The 20,227-nt window shown below is 40.7% G+C and overlaps 1 protein-coding gene across 2 annotated transcripts in view; it reads left to right on the forward strand.

The window, feature by feature from the left end:
* Positions 1–20,227, forward strand: part of SLIT3 (slit guidance ligand 3) — a 518,194-nt gene that overhangs the window by 317,879 nt on the left and 180,088 nt on the right. For both annotated transcript variants that reach the window (XM_009570808.2, XM_054079464.1), the window contains one exon: positions 8,299–8,440. In XM_009570808.2, the coding sequence (XP_009569103.2) occupies positions 8,299–8,440 (142 nt within the window). The remainder of the gene's footprint in view (positions 1–8,298; positions 8,441–20,227) is intronic.

A 20,227-nucleotide genomic window follows, 5' to 3' on the forward strand; every position in this document is an offset into this window, starting at 1 on the left:
TCACCACTGGGGGAGAGTGCTGAGTCCTTCTGGCAGTCCTGTCACCCACCAGGGCCTTCTGGCTGGCTCCTTCAGCAAGCTGTCCCCTCCTCACAGGAGAGTCTCTCCTCCACAGCCACCTCTGACAGATCAGCCTTCCTGGGCCTTTGCCTTAAAGCCATCTGTTCCCAAAGAAATCTCCAAACAGACACTCCTCCTGTGCAAACGCTTGTTGAGCTCTGGGCTGTGTTTGGTGAGACAGTCTCCTACAAGTCAGTACGTTGTAGAAGGGGAAATTGTGTGGCACCAGAGTGCTGCAGCTTGTGCTGCACATAACGTGATGTATTTCTCCTCTCTCTCCACCGTAACCTTGCAATTCACTGCCACATTGCTGGGACAAGAGAAACGGTACACTAAGCAAAGACTTAATTTCAGTTGACATATATTTGCACTCTGATCCCTGGGCACGATTTATTTTTCTATACCCTTAGCTGGCAGGGAAGCATCTAGGGGTGCTGGCGGATGCTTGGTGCATCTTGGAGCCTTCTAGTCTTTGCTTGGATCGAACCCAGCTTCCTTCCCATGTTCAGATGTTTCACTGTTGAACTGGCTTCTCTGTCTCTCTGAAACACACACTCTATCTCTCCGCCTATTTGTCTGTCACTTGTCCTCCTCTGACCTCCTTCAAATAGTAATTTTATTTCATTTTCCTCTCATACAAGTTTTATTATGGCTCTCTGATTTTTCTCCTACCTCCTCTTTACTTACTGACGTTGAAATTAATCTACATATTGATCAGTTATGTCAAGTCGTAATGTATTTTCTCACCTGTGTTACTGTGGCTGTATAGCTTTGCAAACTGAAGCAGTGAGTTCTTCAGCAGCACCTTGTTCTTTCCAATGCTCCGTGCAGGACCCTCCGAGTCACACTGTTCAGACTTTTTTTTTTTTTCTTACAATGATGAATCCTTTTGGTTTTTTGTGAGTACATGAGAAAATAAATACACTTCTGAACTGCATCTCTAAGAATAAAGCAGATGCATTCGGGAGCGTTGTATCTCTTACGGTGACATCCTCACTAGCTGCTATCGGAACAGCTTGCTCAAGGGTCATCAGTTCTCAGCAGGTGGCTTAGAGAGAATACTATCCAGTAGCTAAACAGGGAGAGACCATGGGCTGGTTTCGGTAGGAGCAGGGAGGAAGCTGGTTTTATCTTGTACCATTGCTGCTGATTCTGAGGCATTGACTCTGAAGGTGCCAGTTAATACAGGTTTGTTACAGTTTTGGCCTGTAGATTGAGATTTTTTACAGTGGAAAGCGTTTGCAATGGAGTATGCAGATTGAATGAAATTTCTTGGACTAGAACAGAGATTGGTACTTCTTACAGTTAAGGAATTCATTCTTTTCACATCTAAGAAGCATCAGGTTCTAAAATCTTGAAAATAATTTGAAGCTGATTTGTCCTGAATGTCTTGTGATACGAAATGTAGCAAAGTTGAAGTGTGAAATATGGGATTTTAAGTATTTTTCTGAGATAGCTTTCATAAATAATGAAACAAGCATTATAGAGAGGGAGGTTGGATCCATAAATCATTTGCTTTTCCACTAGAAACCATTTTCTGGAGAGTGTCCAGAGGAGGCCTCAAAGGTGGTGAAGGGTCTGGAGGGAAAGTCGTATGAGGGGTGGCTCAAGTCACTTGGTCTGTTCCACCTGGAAAAGAGGAGACCGAGGGGTGACCTCATTGCAGTCTACAGCTTCCTCACAAGGGGAGGAGGAGGAACAGGCGCTGAGCTCTTCTCTCCGGTGACCAATGACAGGACCTGAGGGAATGGCGGGAAGGCATGCCAGGGAAGGGTTAGGTTGGGTATTTGGAAAAAGTTCTACACACAGATGGTGGTGGAGCACTGGAACAGCTCCCCAGGGAAGTAGGCATGGTGCCAAGCCTAACAGCATTCAACAAGCATTTGAACAATGTGCTCAGATACATGGTGTAAATGTTGAGGTTGTCCTTTGCAGGGATAGGAGTTGTCCTTGTGGGTCCCTTCCAATTCAGGTAATTCTGTGATTCTCTGGTTCTTGATCTTCCTTAGTGTTCCTATGTGGAGGATCTACAAGAACCTGAAGAAAATGAAGATGCATAATTTGAATTAAGTAAGATAAAATTCAGCCTGAAATTGATGGAAGAGAAAAATCATTAGCACAGCCAAGTGTCTAGTGATTTCTGGCTGGGAAAAAAATGATGCTGACAAATCTAGAGCTTCTGATTCATACAGTGAGACTGCAGCCGAGGTGTAGTAAAGAGGAAAAACTGTTAGCTTCGTGCTGCTTAATGCAAACTGGAAGCCCTAACGAGAAGGCAGATTTATTTGTTTAGGTGAGATCAAACGGTCTTAGAAGATAGCTGGCCCAGACCATGAAATTCGGTAGATTGTCATGCTTCATTTTTGCAATTATTTCATGGTGTATTGTTGAGGAGAAAACCAACAATGAGCAACTAATCGAATAGCACTCCTCAAGCTTAATGAGAACATTTGGAAGATGCCACAGGAAAAGTGTGTGGAGAGAGGAACTCCGCATCTGCTCCTGTTTAAAAGGCTCTGTGCAGTCATATATCTGGATAACTAGCAGCAGGTCTGCTCATTTCAACATGGGACGTGGAGGTATTGCCAGCGTGGAACATTGGTGCTCCCGGAAACTAAAGAGGAGGGAGGATTTATTTGTTAATGATGCAGGTTTTGGCATTGCTGGGCAGTAGCACTTCTAGGGGAGCAGTGTAGTTTTCTCCATGCAGTCCATGCTGTTCATGCAGAGAAGGGCTGCTAATGGCCATTTGTTGTTTTATAAAAGGCCACATGTGGTAGTTTTTATTTTGGGGACCATCATGTAAATCTGAGGAATAAATCATAGAATTATTTGGGTTGGATGGGACCTTGAAGATCATCCAGTTCCAACTCTCCTGCTGTGGCCAGGGACACCTCCCACTGGATCAGGCTGCCCAAGGCCCATCCAACCTGGCCGTGAACACCTCCAGGGATGGGGCAGCCACAGCTTCCCTGGGCAACCTGGGCCAGTTGCAGAACGATTGTTCTTGCCCTGTGTTCCTTACTGTATCCCAAATGCCAAAGAACTTGTTCCAAGGAATTCTGAGGTGACTGTGGGAAGGGGACAAAGGCTCATTCTTCAGCCCTTGTCCAGTCATCTGGAGAAAAGCGTTTCCTCACTCCAGACAAGGGCAATGGGTGAGCCCGTGACCAGGCTGGATGCCTCGGGTGTCATTATCAGGAGAACTGTCACATTCTGCCCTACTTCACCTGTGTAACTGTGTCAATCTGGAATGTGTCTGATTGAAGCGAGTCCCATCTTCCTCCTCTCCTTGAAGAGATCAGCTATGCACTGTGGGAAGAAAAGTCCTACGCCAGCTGTGGTAGGACACAGGGAGGGTAGAAGCAAAGACAAACATGCAATCAAACCGAATCAAGTCCTGTTTAAAATTCCAGATACCAGCAAATCAAACTGCAGGGACTCAAAGCAGAGTCTTCAACTATTCCTGTCCCTTCCATAACTTTATCAAACTTCTTTATGGAACAGTTCAGATTCATTAATGGATAACCTGTTCAGAGGGCTATTCCAGAACTATGTTCCCATCATAGACTCACAATTGATCACTACCCTTATCTATCATTTATCCTTGTGCAGGTGATATCCTTTCACCTAAATAATTTGCCTTCCTCTTCACTTTTATGCTTGAATATATTTATAAGTTCACTGTATTAATTCTGGACCTATTTTTAAATGTCATTTCATATGCACCTTACAGAGTGCTGATACGAATTGTGGAATTGGCTTTATTGAGGGTGCTGTGCATAGATGCCATTTGAACTGCAGAACCACTACCTCTCTTAAGACTTCCTAGTAGCATTACTTTTTTAGTCTCTGACCTGTCTTGGAAGAGCAAATGGTTTATTTTCATGGTTTAAATGTGGTATTAAACCACAGTTGTTACAGGTGAGCCTGCTTCTTTGTTCTACTTCCACCATTCAGTGGAATAAAACGGACAAGGTAGTTTTTTTGTAGAATAAAGTGCTTTTTTCATTACACTAGAACTTCCTTTCACTGCAATTGAATGCTTCCATTTTTATTCCTCACTATTTGTTTGTAAACCCGTTGGTGTTGACTTTGCCTACAGAACAGTTGCTCCTGGGCCATGATCTTTAGCAGATAAATTTACTATTTAGGAATGTTTAGCAGAACAGTGAACTTGAATCAAATAATGAATGACTGGCAAATTTTTATAGGCCATGAACTTGATGGTACTAAATCAGTCAGGGGCTCAAGTCACTAATTATAAATACTAAATGCTGTCCTTAGCGAACGACCATAGATGGAAATATTTGCATGAACCATGTGCTGCACATTCCTGTAGAACAAATACATTTGTACCATTTTTTCTTCATTAGTGGAATATTTACCATCAATAAAGGAACGTTAACTTTGCAGATATTCAGTCATGGTTGACTTGCCTGTATCTCGCTGTAGGACGATGCACATTCAACTGTATTTTAATACTGGGATGCAAGCATCACTCAGGAGCGATACATCTGCTTTAGGCATCTTTTTGAGGTTGTATTAATGGGACTCTACTGAAAACTATAGCTCATGTAGTAGTAATCGATTTCAGATGTCCCAGCACTATACAAAGTTCCAATCAGTTATTGAATTAAACCACAAAGGTCATAATATGTCCACAGATCTAAAATACTTGTCATGTTTTGTTTATTGATCAATAATTTCATGCTCTTCTGTATCTAAAATGATTTAAAGTCACCACAGATTTTTCAGCCAGTAAATCCTGTCAGATTTATCTGAAAATCCATTCATATTTCTTACAAAAAACTAACAGTTTGCTGGTGGAAAAGAACTGCTTCAAAGGCAATTGGATAGGTGAGGAGGTAATAAAGCATGCTACTTAGTGTGCCATAATTGGGTGTCAGTGCAAATGAGATTATTTAGTTTATTTAGTCATTGCAAAATTTATTTTAAATTACTGTGACATTTAAACTGTTAATTTATACACCATAACCATTCCATTCTAATTGTGATATCAGTCTATTTGCTGCTTTTAAAAGGCTAGAGGCCAATGAGATGCTTATTTGAAAAAAGCACTTAATTTCTCTGTTAACTGCTGGGTCCTAACTCTCTCCCCTGTCTCCTCTCTGCCCTAACCCATAGGCTGAGACTGTGAAATGAAGTGGTGCAGGCTAATGACATGCCAGATCTTAACTCCCATAATCATTGAGGCTGTCATTCCATTGCATCAGGCACAAAAATCATAGTAATTTTTGTTAATCATGTTCCTATCCTAGCTTCCACGTTTTGTTAGCGGTGAGTTTTTTTATAGCAAAATGTATAATTGAGTTGGTGATTTTTATCTCTTGTAGAAAAATATAATTAACATGGTGAACTAGTGCTGCCATGTAACAGAAAAAAATCTGAAATGAGAAGATGACGGATAGTAAAAGCTTTAGAAATAAGAAAAATGCAGCTGGCTTGTCTGTTGCCATTGCCTTTCATTGTGTCCACGCCATAAGGACTTGGCTGCACTTGTGAAGGGCACAAACAGGAATCCTGAAATATTTTAGCCTTTTTTGTTTTTTCTTTTGAAGTATTGGCAGTAAAAGGAAAATTCATTTTAGGTGTTGAATGTTCTTTATTAGAGGTGGTATTTTCTTGAGCCCCTTGATCTGTCTGCACGCTTATACCCTGTGTATTTATGAAAATCAAACCCAAAATTTAATTATAAGAACTTTACATTCCATAGCCTACTTAGATTTGTTTTCTTGACCAGTCCTTTCTTTACCTGCTTTCCATAACTATATAAATATTAAACTGATTAAACTCTCTTGAATTTTTTGTGCCTGTTGTGCGTGCATGTGTAATACAGTATTTTATTCTTTGCAAAAGGGAAAACACAAGCAAAAGCGTTTGATAATGATGATAGTAATTTATGCACAAAGTCTTTTTATGTCATTAAATTTTTCAAAAATTTACAGTCTAGGTCTGCTTTTGCTTACGAAGAACAGAAAAGTTCAGCAAATATAAAGGGCTGTCTTCAGCATGGAATCAAAAGTAATTTTACCTTAAGCATGAAATTTCAGTCAAAAGTGGCAGCGGTACAGGATATTTGGGGCAACACAGAGAATTGAAGCTTATAATGAGAAATTAAGTTTATAAAAATATTCCTTTTTCCATCCTATTTTAAGTGAAATGAGAAAACTGATCATTCATTATATGTGGAAAACAAAGCATCCAAAGAGGCAGCCTCTCTCTTTCCTCTTTACTTTACTTCCTTTCAGCATATGCTGTTATTTTTTTCATCCCATTTCAGTTGCATCTGTGCCAAGGATTAAGACTTTATATTACTCTCTGTCTCTATTTTGACAACGTGAACGTCCCTGGTTAACTAACCGGTTATTTGTTTACTCACTAGTCATAAATCAAAACTCTGTTCACATGGAAGTTCCTCTTTTTTGGTAGAAAATCACAGGTAAATAGGTTTTGGTCCAAATTCATGGTGAATAAAAGGGCTGCTATTGGTTTCGGTCAGCTACGTATCAGATGTTTGTTTGGAGAGGGTCCAAAGGGCTTAGTGAGCAACATAAATACTGTTCTGTTTTACCTTCTGGCCTTTCCATTCAAAAAGCTGCTGGCAAGTTCCATGCTATCGAACTGTAGTGTAACACTAACCATCCCCTTGTTGCTGCTGCTGCTTGCTTTCTGTGCAAGGAAGATTGCTGTTCTGTCTTTTCTCTCTCTTTTCAGTGCACTTTATGTAATAACCTCCTTTCAAACCATTGCTTTAGTGTAGAGCTCTGTGCAGTTCTGCGTCACGCAAACGTAGAGTTCCACTGAATCTTCTGCTGTTGATTTAGATGCAGTAGAGTCAGCAACAGACTTTGAAACCTCCAGCTGGCAATACGTCAGTTCTTTTTATCTTGTGCCCTATGAAAAGAGAATGTATTAGCGCTTCTCCAACACACGGTGATATGTTGTAGTGTTACAGCTGTGCAAAATGCATTCTCCCCTTGCTACCAAACCTCTTCAGAAAGCACATCACATGTGTGACCATGAAGGGTGTATGGAAGATTTGACCTTGCTGCCAGCCTTCTTTTTTCCTCCCAGAGAGCAAAGATTGTTCTGAAAATGTTTCTTCCTAGTTATAATTGCTTGCTATCCCTAAAAGCTTGAGATTGCTCTTTTGCATTTCCCTCATTCTCCATTTGGGAGGGAGAGGGGGGTGACACGACACCACAAGGTAGGAAGACAAAGATAAGTATGATTTTGATTCCTTGGACCATACGTGTTAGGATTTAGAATCACAGAATGGTTTAGGTTGGAAAAGACATTTAAAATCATTGAGTCCAACCATAAACCTAACACTGCCAAGTCCACCACCAAACCATGTCCCAAAGTGCCACATCTATACATCTTTTATATCCCTCCAGGGATAGAGGTTCCACCACTTCACTAGGCAACCTGTTCCAATGCTTGACAACCATTTCTGTGAAGTAATATTCCCCAATACCCAGTCTAAACCACCCCGGCACAACTTAAGGCCACTTCCTCTCATCCTATCGCTTGCTATTTGAGAGGAGAAACCGATACAACCTGGATCTAATGGATTGACTACAATGTATGTAGGGTGACATCCTCGTGCTAAAGCTTTACTCTGTAAGAAGCTTCATGTCTTCCAGTGGAATTATTTGATTAAGCAAGGGTTTAAAGGTTTGAACTCACATTTTTCTAAATTCTTTTTATATTTCCATTAACTACATTGTCTAATCTTGAAAAAAACATACCTTTATATTTGCAGTCTTTATGCCACTAGAGGTTACCTCATTTCAAAAACATAAGTCATCGTTGATGACAGTCTTCTCTCAGTGTGTAAAAATACTCAAGGAGTGTTTGCATAATGGAAACTTCTAGGCAAAGACAACTTTTGGAACTACTACTTGATCTTAAGGCTTATTTTTTAAATCTTTGAATAAATTGATACGGCTGATCATGGAGGGGACCAAAGAAATGTTTATGAGGGAAAGAGATTGATAGAGTGGAGACTGAGGAAGAATTAGGGCACAGTAATCTTTTACATGTTTTTCTCTGCAGTTGATCTGTAGCACATTATATTGACTGAATCCAAATAAATTATTACTTAATATAGTAAAAGGATCCGGAAAACTCAGAGGATGATGTATTTTGTTGTAAAAATTTCAGGCGGTCATTTTTCAAAACTTAACATTTAATGTTTTCATTATGTCTCAGGTTCCCAGTCTGAACCTCCGTCGTGCAGTGCCAGTTCCATCACTTGCCCATCTGCCTGCACCTGCAGCAACAATGTAGTGGATTGTCGTGGAAGAGGCTTGACAGAAATTCCAGCTAACCTACCAGAGGACATTTGGGAAATGTGAGTACCAATGTAACGCACCATTCTTTTCCATGTCATAGCTTCCTGTGTTTTGAAAACTGTGTTCTCAGCAGTTATCAGGTATATTGTTGTTGTCTTCTTTGGTTTCATCCTTCTGATCTAAGGGCTTAAACCATTCTTTAATGTAGATTAAGATACTGCTTGAAGTTGCCCTACCCCAAAGCAAGTTAAAGTTCTTGACATATTATGTTCAGCTTTTATTTACATCTCACAGATCTGGGATTACAGTTCTATAGTTAGGAGAAGGAAATACAAACTCCCTTTTTTGTTTGGTTTTTTTTTTTTTAAATTTAATTGCTTTATTTTTAGTCAGTGAATTGCCCAAGAGATAGAGGGATTTCTTATTAGCTTGCCAGGTCGCATTTGTGATGACGTAAAGTATGACATCAGAATGAATTGTCCCTGCTGAATTTACATTCTAGTTCTTGTCTCCCACATTTTATCCCCAATTCTTTAACATTTTTGTGACTTTCTTGTGTCGTGAAATCAGATGCTGGTTTTACAGACTTGTTTGTCTTTACTGCCATTAGGAATTGTAATCTTTTATTTTTTAGTTCATGACTTCATACTACTGTGGTCCTGAAATACTGTTGCATTAAGCCGAGTTGGTTTTCTTTAGTCCATAGGGAACACAGACGAATTCTTTTCCTATTTAGCTGCTTGTCATACAGAGGCTACTAAATTCCAACTAGCATTTACAGTCTACATAATATGGATTCAAATATTTGTGTAGTCACTGGACTCATTCAGCTTCTCATTGCTGTAAAAATACTGCTACATAGCAAAACTGACTTAGGATAAAGCATAAGTTGAATTGCTCATATGTAGCCTGGTCCACTATGATGTGTCAGGAATGTGACAGTTACAGCCAATTGAGATAATTTGCAGTGTTGTTTGCTGGTGATCTGCTCTACACCACCAGTCCTCTAAATCACTTTATCAGTTGCTTTTATAATTTAAGATGCACCTCGAATTTGTTTGGATTGCTCTCTCAGCAGAACAGGTTAGAGGTAGCTTATACTCGATTGTCCACAGAAAAGATACGTGGGAAATGAAAAAATTAGCTCAGTAAATGCAGAGCATAAGCAGCATCTTAAAACTGACATTGTTGAGAATGTATCTAGAGCATGTAAAAATGTTTATAGGAAATAAAACTCTTATGCAAGCTGTTCTGAATGCCCATTACCTGCATGCTCACCTCCTGACAAACTTCAGAGCATACTGGTTGTGTTCATTTCCAGTATGTTGTAGCACACAAAATATGCGTGTAATACTTGGAGTTTAGTGCATGGATGTCAGTTAAAATCATCCTGAAAATATAAATTACGTTTGGCATACTTAGAATATTAAGTGTTTAGTCCTGTTTCCAGTTCTGTCAGATGAAGTACAAACTTTCAGAAGTGGCTGAAATGGTTCAATAATAAGAGGTGGACGGTGAAATTGTTCCAGACTTGCTCACAAATTAGGGTTGGACTAGGAGAATAGTAATTTTTTTTTTTTTTTTGTAGGGTTAAAAAAATGTAGCAAAAGTCAGATGATCTGTGTGGCTTCAAGCCAGAGTCACGCAGAGAGCAGTGTCTGCTGGAAGACTGAGATTGATGTGCTCCGCCACTCTCCTGACAGCGGTGCACCTCAGTGCAAGAAAGCAAGTGCAAATATTCACCTTTAGTGTGGTTAAAATAGCATCAAGTACCCAAATCCTGTCTCCAGTTTGGTTGCTGCAGCCCACAAACCGAGCCCTGTAACTTGTGTTAAAAGCAGCTTAGAAGATCTCCTTAGGTGAGCAGAAAGTGAAGGAAGGCTTTGAGAGCCTTTAACTTAGATGACAAGATAGTGAGTCGAAGTGCATCTAACATTTTTAGAAACTTTCATAACCTGGAAAGTATAAACCTTCTAGAGTCGTAGAACACCACATAAAGCTCTTGGCACACTGTTAAATGATTTAGAGCTGTCAGACTTCTTGCATTTTAGACAGTACTTATTTGCGTCTTTGCAGATAAACCTCTTATATCGCTGTAGTCTTGCACATATCCTTTGCATTTCACAGGCAGCACTTCAGGTGGGAATAGGTCTGCAGAACTTCAGAGTGTCACCCTCAGGAAAACATTTATTGCTTACTGTCTGTGGGAATCAATCCTGTGACAATTTCATTTTTATGGAATATTTGTATTAAGAGCTTGAAGTGGTTCAATTTATTTACGATGAGGGTAGTGAAACACTGGCATGGGTTGCACGGAGAAGTTATGGATGCCACATCCCTGGAAATATTCCAGGTTAGGTTGGATGGGGCAGACCTGGTCTAGTTGAAGGTTCCGTGCTCATTGCAGGAGGGTGGAGTAGATGACCTTTAACGGTCCCTTCCAACGCAAACCATTCTATAATTCTATCAGTGTAATTCTTAGCAAGTCATTTACATTTTTGTCCTACCGTTAAATGGAGTTTTCATTTTGTAAAAGCACCAGTAAAAAAGATCAATTAACCTTATATCCAAGGGCAAATTATTACATATTCTCACGTAGAGTAAAGGTTGTAGTCACACAGAAAAAATGTTTCTGGAAAGACAGAAGAATCTGCCACAGTATTTTCCCAGAAAAATCCTGACATAAATGTTTTTCATCAAGATAGCTGTTCCGGTTTATGCATAAGTCTGTCATACTGCTCAGAAATTCATTTTGTCTGAGGCTGCTCTGGGCTTATTCAATATAAAATCCATCCAGAGGTCTTGTTCCAGCTACACATGGAATGGTTGTCTTTTGATTTGATATAATAGGCAGAATAATACTCTTTTGTGGCAGTGTTATAGCAATGGGGCCAAGTAAATTGTCTCTTGCTCTTATGCAGTACTGTTGGGTTTTCCCTTGGGATTTAGCCCCATGATTGGCATTTAGTCAGACCCTTTGTATAAAAGGTGGCTCTGTAGTGGTGCTGCCTCAACGCTTCTTTCTGGACTCTCTAATCCTATGATCTGATCCTCATCATCTTTGAGAGATCTAACTTCCTAAACATGAGATTCCTCCCATGGAATATGGGGTGCTGACAAACTACTTGGCTGGGTTGCTTTCACATAGAATCCTAAGGGATATTACTTAGGGATGGTATGTCTTTCATTCAGCTGTTTGTAAATACTCATTCCACTGAAATACATTTCCCTCTATAGAGTGTATTCCATTCATAATATTTATATGATAGTATTAAAGTGCTGTGCCTTCTTAAGTTCCACTTGGGGCATTTCCAAGTTTCTTTGCTTGATTATTAATTGCATTCAGTTACAGCTTTCTGGTTCTTGTATTTCCCCTTATCTCAGTATTTCTTGTAAGCCAAATTGTATCCGATGAGAACCCGTGACTGACAAACTGTTCTACAAAAGCGAAACATACAGCTGTTACTCTAATGTGGTTATTAAGGTGACCTATATTTCTTTCTGTGTTTTGGTATTAATTAAATGTCTATTACTTAGTCTTCCTGCCTTTCTTCATTAACATGGGTAGGCAGAACCTTCTCTGACAAAGCCGCCAACAAGTCCTAAATTTGCTTTGTTGATGAAAACCTATCACAAAATAGGCAACTCGCTTGTCATGGAATATAAAACAAGCATCGTATGATACTGACTTTCCCTTGCTGTTGACCTCTGCCACGTGTGACTTAGTCTGTTGTGTTACTCTATTACGCCTGTCCCCAAGGTGCATTATCCTGAAGGCCCTCATTGCAAGAATGTTTATTATTAAATAAAGGAATTTAAGAAAGCTAGAAATCTGTATCCCAGGCTTGCTTTTTCATAATTTCATAAAATAGGTAGCTAGAATGCACAAAATGCAATTTATTTTTTTTATAAAGCTTCTTGTTCAGTGGGGAGTTGACAGCAGCAGCCAAATTGACTGAGGAAAAATGAGTTACAAGAAATAGAAGCTGAGGAATACAGACTGTGTTGACTATTATAAAAAGTTCTCTACTTGCAAAGTAGTTCTCTTGTGTTTTCCAGAGGAGAAATAAACAGTGTATGTTATAAAGAAACACATGAGAATAAGCACCGAAAGTTTTGCATGCCTACTTGGATGAAAACAAAAGTCGTTAAGCACCTGGAGGCATTTACTGAAAAAGAAATACCAAACCAAATATGGTTTCTTGACAGTTTGCTGGTAAATGAACACTATAGTCATTTCCCTGCATTGGAACAGCATTGACAATAAAAGGAGAAGTTTGCATTTATTTAGAAAGGGTGAGAGAGATGCATGCAAAATAAATAGGGAACATAGTGTGAATGCGAAATGGACTTGACCTTGGAAGGATACAGAGAGGGAGGGATGACCTACAGACTAATAGGAGACAGTGTCTCCAAAGAATCTGTTTTTCTGATCAGGCTTGATCACAACCAGTGCCTGTCAGGCTGAATGACAGCTCAGCCCCTAAAGGCAGCAAAGGCAAGATACAGTAGAGACGTGTTAAACCAGAAGCTCCCCGCTGTGCCTGTGGGCATCACTGCCCCGCGGCTTTTGGGACCTCAGGAGGGTGTTGTGAGAAATACACTTGCCTCAATAGTGCGTTTCACTCGGCATGTGGTTTGAGCTGTTGTTGGCTCAGGACGTTGGGTTGGATGGACCTGAGCTCCGGTGCTTTCTGCCTGTTCTCAGTCATTACTGTCTGGCTGGTTTTATGCCAGGGACAGGACAGCTTTCCTGCACTTGCTGGTGTGGGGCACTGGGAGTAATAGCGTTGCTAACCCGTTCTCTACTCTTTCAGAGAGTAGTATTTGCTTCAACGTGCTGCCTGCTGCATTTGTTTGATGCCTCCCAGTACTGGAGAGTGATCCATAACTCCCTATAAATCTTTTCCCCATCTTAATTCACTTTTCTTCTGTCCCTTCTTTAGAATGCAGTTTTCATGCTGTTTGTCCATCTCAGTCTGTCCTACTTCATTTTTTTTTTTTTTATTTATTTATTGCTGCCAAGAAGGCTGTATTTTAGGATATTACTTCTGGACAGGTTTTGTCTGAGAATTTTGTGCAGCTCAGAACAGTAGTACAGGGAATACTACTTCTGCCTTTGTGTTTCCCAGCTCTTTGTGTCAGACCGTCCAGAGTCAAAGCAGGGAGCAGCCCCCCCTAGGCTGCCCCTCTGCTGCTGCCAGGTCCGGAATGCATGGTGGAGGATGCTTGCAAACAGGCTCCTGGGCTGCTGGAGCAGCCACCACTGGCACCAGCACTGGCACTGGATGCTGCTTCTCTGAAGGATCTTCAGGTTGTGTAAAAGAAGGATTTGATTCATTGCTAGTGCCACGGGCTGGATTGTGGGTTAGGAAAGACGCTTGACAGAATAAAGACTAGCTGAGCCCAGTGTGGAAATTGTGGGGAAAAGAAGGCTCAACCGAAAGAAGGAAACAAACCCACATAGAATCATAGAATCACCAGGTTGGAAAGGACCCACCGGATCATTGAGTCCAACCATTCCTAACACTCCCTTAAACCATGTCCCTAAGCACTTCATCCACTCCTTTCTTAAACACCTCCAGGGAAGGCAACTTGACCCCCTCCCTGGGCAGCCTCTGCCAGTGCCCGATGACTATTTCCGTGAAGAATTTTTTCCTGATATCCAGCCTGAATCTCCCCTGGCGGAGCTTCAGGCCATTCCCCCTTGTCCTGTCCTCAGTCACTTGGGAGAAGAGCCCAGCTCCCTCCTCTCCACAACCTCCTTTCAGGCAGTTGTAGAGAGCAATAAGGTCTCCCCTCAGCCTCCTCTTCTCCAGGCTAAACAACCCCAGCTCTCTCAGCCGCTCCTCGTCAGACTTGTTCTCCAGCCCCCTCACCAGCTTCGTTGCTCTTCTCTGGACACGCTCCAGAGCCTCAACATCCTTCTTGTGGTGAGGGGCCCAGAACTGAACACAGTACTCAAGGTGCGGTCTCACCAGTGCCGAGGTCAGAGGGAGAATCACCTCCCTGGACCTGCTGGTCACACCGTTTCTGATCCAGTCCAAGATGCCATTGGCCTTCTTGGCCACCTGGGCACACTGCTGGCTCATGTTCATACGATGAGAAAGACTGGGAGCAAAGGAAATCAAACCAGGTCAATCAAAGTGCTGTGAGTCTGAGCGAGTGAGAAGTATTTGGTGGTAAGGCCTGAGATTGCTGGTAGTGAGCCTGGGACACAAGCTCTGCGGGGTAAGCTTTGCGGGTGTAACAGGAGGGCCGTGACACTGAGGGGCGTGGATGGAGGCTGCAGGGCCAGCACGGAGTAGCACAGGTGAAGATAGAACTGAGGAGTCTCTTCACACTGGAAAACCCACATATCTTCCAGAGTGTGCATGCCTCGTCCCAGTGTACTTGAGAAACTGGACAACAATTTGCATGCCTTTGTCCCTGTGCACTGGTGACTGTGCAGAGGTTAACTATTCAGCTACATAGGGACCAACTGCTTTAACTGCTGCTGTTCCAGTGAGACATAAGTGCAGAGGTCTGGGTGCTGTACTTTTGTTACTGTGAGATGGAATTAGTTATTTTAGCTTTTGGGTTTGAATCCACTAAATTAAAGGTATTGTTTTAAAGAGTTTAATAGAAAATGCCAATATTTATGTTTGTAGCTGCAGTCTTCATTCAGTGCCTTGTATATACTTGTGGTATGCACTTTAATTACAGCATAGTCTCCTGTTGCCGTTAAAAGATCAGATTAATTTGCATCAGGGTTGTGTAGTGAGGGAGTCTGTGTGAATAGAATCCGTTTATTTGTTGCAGAAACAAGAAAATCCTAAAATGGGGGCTGTGGGGGAGATAATCTCATGAACACTTTTTAGAGAACTGGTTGTATATCTTCTTGCCAGTGGTTTTATTAATTGATTCTGGGCAAGTGAGTTGCACAAACCTTTCCTGGGTGGTCACTAGTGATGTAATCCTCAGTTTCTGGCTGACTCAGCTGAGATATTCAGAAGTGTTGAGGACTCACAGCTGCAGCAAAAGTCAATGGGAGCCTTGCTTTGAACACTTTGTGCTGTGCGATGCTAATTACTTTGAAAAGCCAACTCCCAATCATCTGCAGACTTATAAATCAAACTGCAGAATTTAAAGTATATCCTTAGATCTTGAAATTGATCTTAGTATCTCGAACCTGTGCTTTTCCATATCAAGCTTGCTTTATCACTGTTACTTAGACTTTACAGTACTCTGTCTGGTAAGCATAAGAGAAATATAATTGCTTAAACCAAGAGTAAAGCTGGATAGGATATGTCTAAATCAGAAATGAGGACCTTGTGTTTAAATGCTGATGCAATTACTCCAGGCAGAGTAAAGTGGCTGACAGCCCTTCAAGAAAAAATGCCTCTTGGGCATCTTTATCTGGAGATAATAACCACAGCTTCCCATCTGGCTTCTGAGCAGAGTAAAATAGGATGGCAGCCCTTCTACTAGCATCTAGGTTTGGCTTAAGGTCAGTTTTGAGTCACTTTTCTGCGTTGGTTTGGCTTTTCCTTGTCACTATTGATAGCTGAATTGGTGACTGATATTTTTTAGGTATGAGCAGTGCTTGATTCTGGTGCGTAATTTCCACTTTTAGGAGAAAAGCCAGAGTTTCAGTACTAAGGAAGAAATCTAATGCACTTAACAGTTGGATTTGTTATGGCTCTGTCAAAATGACAACAAACCTACTTTTCTGCAAGCGGACCACTTTGAAATGTCATGTCCTATTTGTTCCACCTTTAATTAATGCTTTCCTGACAAATATGCTATTTGGAGAATTACTGTCATGAGTGTTGGGCGGTGTTGCAGACAAATCTGTAGATACACGTTTGTTGCTTCAATGATTCTCCTGGGAAGAAATCACCTTCTCTGTTCTTCAGTACCTGTAGGAGTGTATATATAGGAGAGCTGGGACTTCAATTAGGAATCTTGATGAAGCTTTTGTGATTTGGGAAGGTGCTCGGCAAATAGTGGGCATTTAAGTTACATGTATATTCAAAATCAATTTTCGACCCATTAAAATAAAGTCAGAAAAGCTATTAATGGAAGATTGAGCGCTAGTTACTCTATTTATTGTAATGAAAATAATTTGTTCTTATATAAATTACAAATTAATGGCACCATAACAATTTCATGTATATTAACAATTGGCTTTGAATTTCTCAGCTTCTTAAAGCAAGACATTTTTCTTTTTAGAAAAATAGGAGTGTGTAGAAACTGTAATCTTTGGGGAAAGAGGAAAGACAGTTGTGCATTTAACATTGTTCTTCCTCCTAAAAGAAAATTATAATAATTTTCCCAGGCTTCCAGTAAATACTGTAGCTGAAGCCAGCACAGTATTTTTGAACACTGTAATAAATGTTCCATAATTGCCTCTGGTGGCAGGTTCTCCGGTTAGGGAATCCGGCAGGCTCCTGTAGTTGAATCATATAATATGATTTTCATTCACTGCCATAAATTGGCTCTGGACAGTTTCACACGTCAAATTTTGACTACTATTTTGTGGATCTCTCTGGGCGAACTGTGTCATTCAGTCCTTGCACGCAATATAAAAAAAAGAGGTTTCTATTGTCAGGCAAAAAATATGTAGGAAATCTTCTCTTCTATGAGGGCAAGACTCAAAAATGATAAAGAAATAATAAGGAAAGTAAAGAAAATATAAACATGGGAAATGTCAAGAATGAATGTGCTTTCTGTGCTGAGACAGTTTAAGGAAAACAGGAAGCTGTGTTTTATGGTTTTAGAAACAAGCAGTGATGGCAGAGAGTTTCTGCTGTAAGATCAAGGCAGGATTGATTTCTTACATCATTTAAGTGTAACTAATGTCCTCTGTAGGCATAAGAAGATGGTTTTGTTTTGATAAATCTAGATTTTGTACACATGATAATATTCATTTTGGCTGTGTCATCTTCTCTCTTTATAATTCCAAGATTTCTATTAAAGAAAGAGATAAGTTATAGGCAGGTGAATTTTACTCGAGCAAGCTCTGTAGGAGTTAGTAACCTCACAAGGTTTGCACGTTTTGGGTCACTGGGTTTTTTGTTTGGGGCTTTTTTTGTGTGTTTTTGTTTTTTTCCAGAGACAACACTGCAGTCCAGCAGGAACATAAATTTAGCCTTGTTAATAAAAATGAATGGTATGAACAAAAAGGCATGTATCTCTTTTATTGAACACAGATGTCACTCAAAAGCTCCTGTTTTGCCAAGCAAAATGAGGAGATTGTAATATATAGTGAGCATGTATGTCCTGAAAGCTGATTATGAAATGTAGAAGGAATCACAGAAAATAAAATAGGGAGCACGTATCCATAACTTTGAAATAAAATGTACGAATCATTTTTTTATTTTTTTTTTACTACATAAAACACTAATTGTCTTTACGTGTGTTCTTCTATTTATTTTGCTAAAAGAAATTGGGTAAAGAACAAAGAATTTGAGGAATGCTTATGTGCAGATGACAGAATGCGTTTTGTTGACAATATATTACAGGTGACAGGACTTCAACTATCAGAAAGCTATTTAATTTTCCAGCTTTATTTCTTGTGTTTTACCTTTTCCTTGTCAGTATTTATAAATGCGGACTAAAAATAGATGTTACAGCATATACAGAGCTCTTTACGTTAATATAGATTACAAGTTAAACAGTTACTTTTTTGCTCTCTTTCAGTTTACTGTTTCCTTTTCCACTAAGTTCAAAAATATATCTTCATATTACAATTTGACAACTCTAATGCAAACCAACTTGAAATCCTCCGGTCCCCGAGCTAGTTATTGCGTTCTTAGAAGAAATGAACAGTGATCTGGGCTGGTCGTTTCTCGAAGTAAATAGAAATCCTTAGGCAAGGAAGTACTGGGATGGAGTCCAATGGAGACCACGGAGATCATGAGGGAACAGGAGCATCTCTTGCACAAGGAGTGGCTGAGTGAGCTCAGTCTGTTTAGCCTGGAAGAGAGGAGACTGAGGGGGGATCTTATCAATGCCTATAGATGTCTAAGGGATGGGATGCAGGAGGATGGGGCCAGGCTCTTTTCAGTGGGACCTGGCAACGGGACAAGGGGCGGTGGACATAGATGGGGGCACAGGGAGTTCCACCTGAATATAAGGACAAACTTTCCTGTGAGGGTGATGAAGCGCTGGAACACACTGCACAGGGAGCATGTAGAGTCTCCTTCTCTGGAGATACTCAAAAGCTGCCTGGACACATTCCTGTGCAACCTTCTGTAGGTGACCCTGCTTTAGCAGGAAGGTTGGACTGGATGAGCTCCAGAGGTCCCTTCCAAGCCCCACTGTTCTGTGATACTGTGAACGGTGAAGTCAGTAGAGGGTGAGCAGGACTGACATACTAAAGTAACAATGAAATAGCAATGTGATTTGCTTAAGGAGTCTGTATTTCTGGGATCTGACAGAACAAAAACCTACTCTCAATAAAGCAATTGGTATGAGTTTCATTTGTAAAAACTATTCATGCTTGTTTACATTTATGAAATGTAACCATAGGCCAACTATTGCTTGCTAGTAGGCACTGTAGAAACCATGAGTCTCCCAAGTATACAATTCAAGATTCAGATAAAAAAAACAAACCAACCCACACACCCCCCAAAACCCAAACTACTGAATAACAACAAAAAGTGTTCTAAGAAGTCTAAGGTTGAGTCAGCCTCAGAGCAGATTCTATGTTGTTGAAGTGAATGTAGCACCCTGCAGGCTGGTCTCCTTGGTGCTTCTAAACTGGAATCATAGGATGTCACAAAAATCCACGAATGGGATCCATGTTTCTGCTGTGTTTGCTGTACCAAAGCATCTTGGAAACACAAACACTCGTGAACAGATGCCTGCTGGTCAAATGAAGTATGCAATTAGTCTGGATTTCAGCAGTAGGAAGTTGGAAATTGCCAAATCTCTCTGACCTCTTTTCTGGATTTGTGTTAGGTCGGAAGATCATAGAAGCATAAAGTTGGTTTGGGTTGGAAGGGACCTTAAAGATCATCCAGTTCCACACGCCTCCCTGCCATGGGCAGGGACACCTTCTACTAGGTCAAGTTGCTCAAAACCTCATCCAGCCTCACCTTGAACACTTCCAGAGATGGGTCATCCATGGCTTCTCTGGGCAACCTGTGCCAGTGCCTCACCACCCGCACAGCTGAAAATTTCTTCCTAATATCTAATCTAAATCTCCCCTCTTTCAGCTTAAAACCAGTCCCCCTCATCTTGTCTCTGCACTCCCTGGTAAAGACCCCCTCCCATCCAGTATCAGTAGCACTACTTGTAGATGTATAATGTGGTATCAGGGAACATGTCAAAATATCTGGCTTCATGCTCAAAGGTGTCTTTTAATGAGTAGAAGAATCTACGTAGCTGCCCAGGTAGGTTAATTTTGAAAAGTTACTTCATTCTTGATAAGATTTTGCCTATTGAAGATTTGCCCTTTGGTGAATAGTGAAGGAGCAGTCCATTTTAAAACTGTATAAGGAGCTCAACAGCTACACCCTAAAAATCACCACCAAATGCCGGACTATGAAAGGAAACTCTAGTTGTCACCTTGTATTAACATAGGCGGACAGTTTGCTGGCTCTCAGCTCTCCAGTTCCTAAGACAGACTCAATGAGAGGGATTTATAATATATATTATTAATTTTATTTGGAAGCCGTTCAGGCACTGTGATGAAAGGCAGCAGTATAAAAGTCTTGGAGAAGCATATGTGTTGAGGGGTTTTTATAGTGGTGGTAGAGTCTTTGGCTGAGGAGGAGATTGAAGGCTTTAACTGTCTTAGAACAAGCAGTAAGCACAGATATTTAAAATGCTGAATGTCCTGCCATCTCAGAGCGCTT

Source organism: Cuculus canorus, chromosome 14 (genome assembly GCF_017976375.1).
Source record: "Cuculus canorus isolate bCucCan1 chromosome 14, bCucCan1.pri, whole genome shotgun sequence".
Classification (NCBI taxonomy): domain Eukaryota; kingdom Metazoa; phylum Chordata; class Aves; order Cuculiformes; family Cuculidae; genus Cuculus; species Cuculus canorus.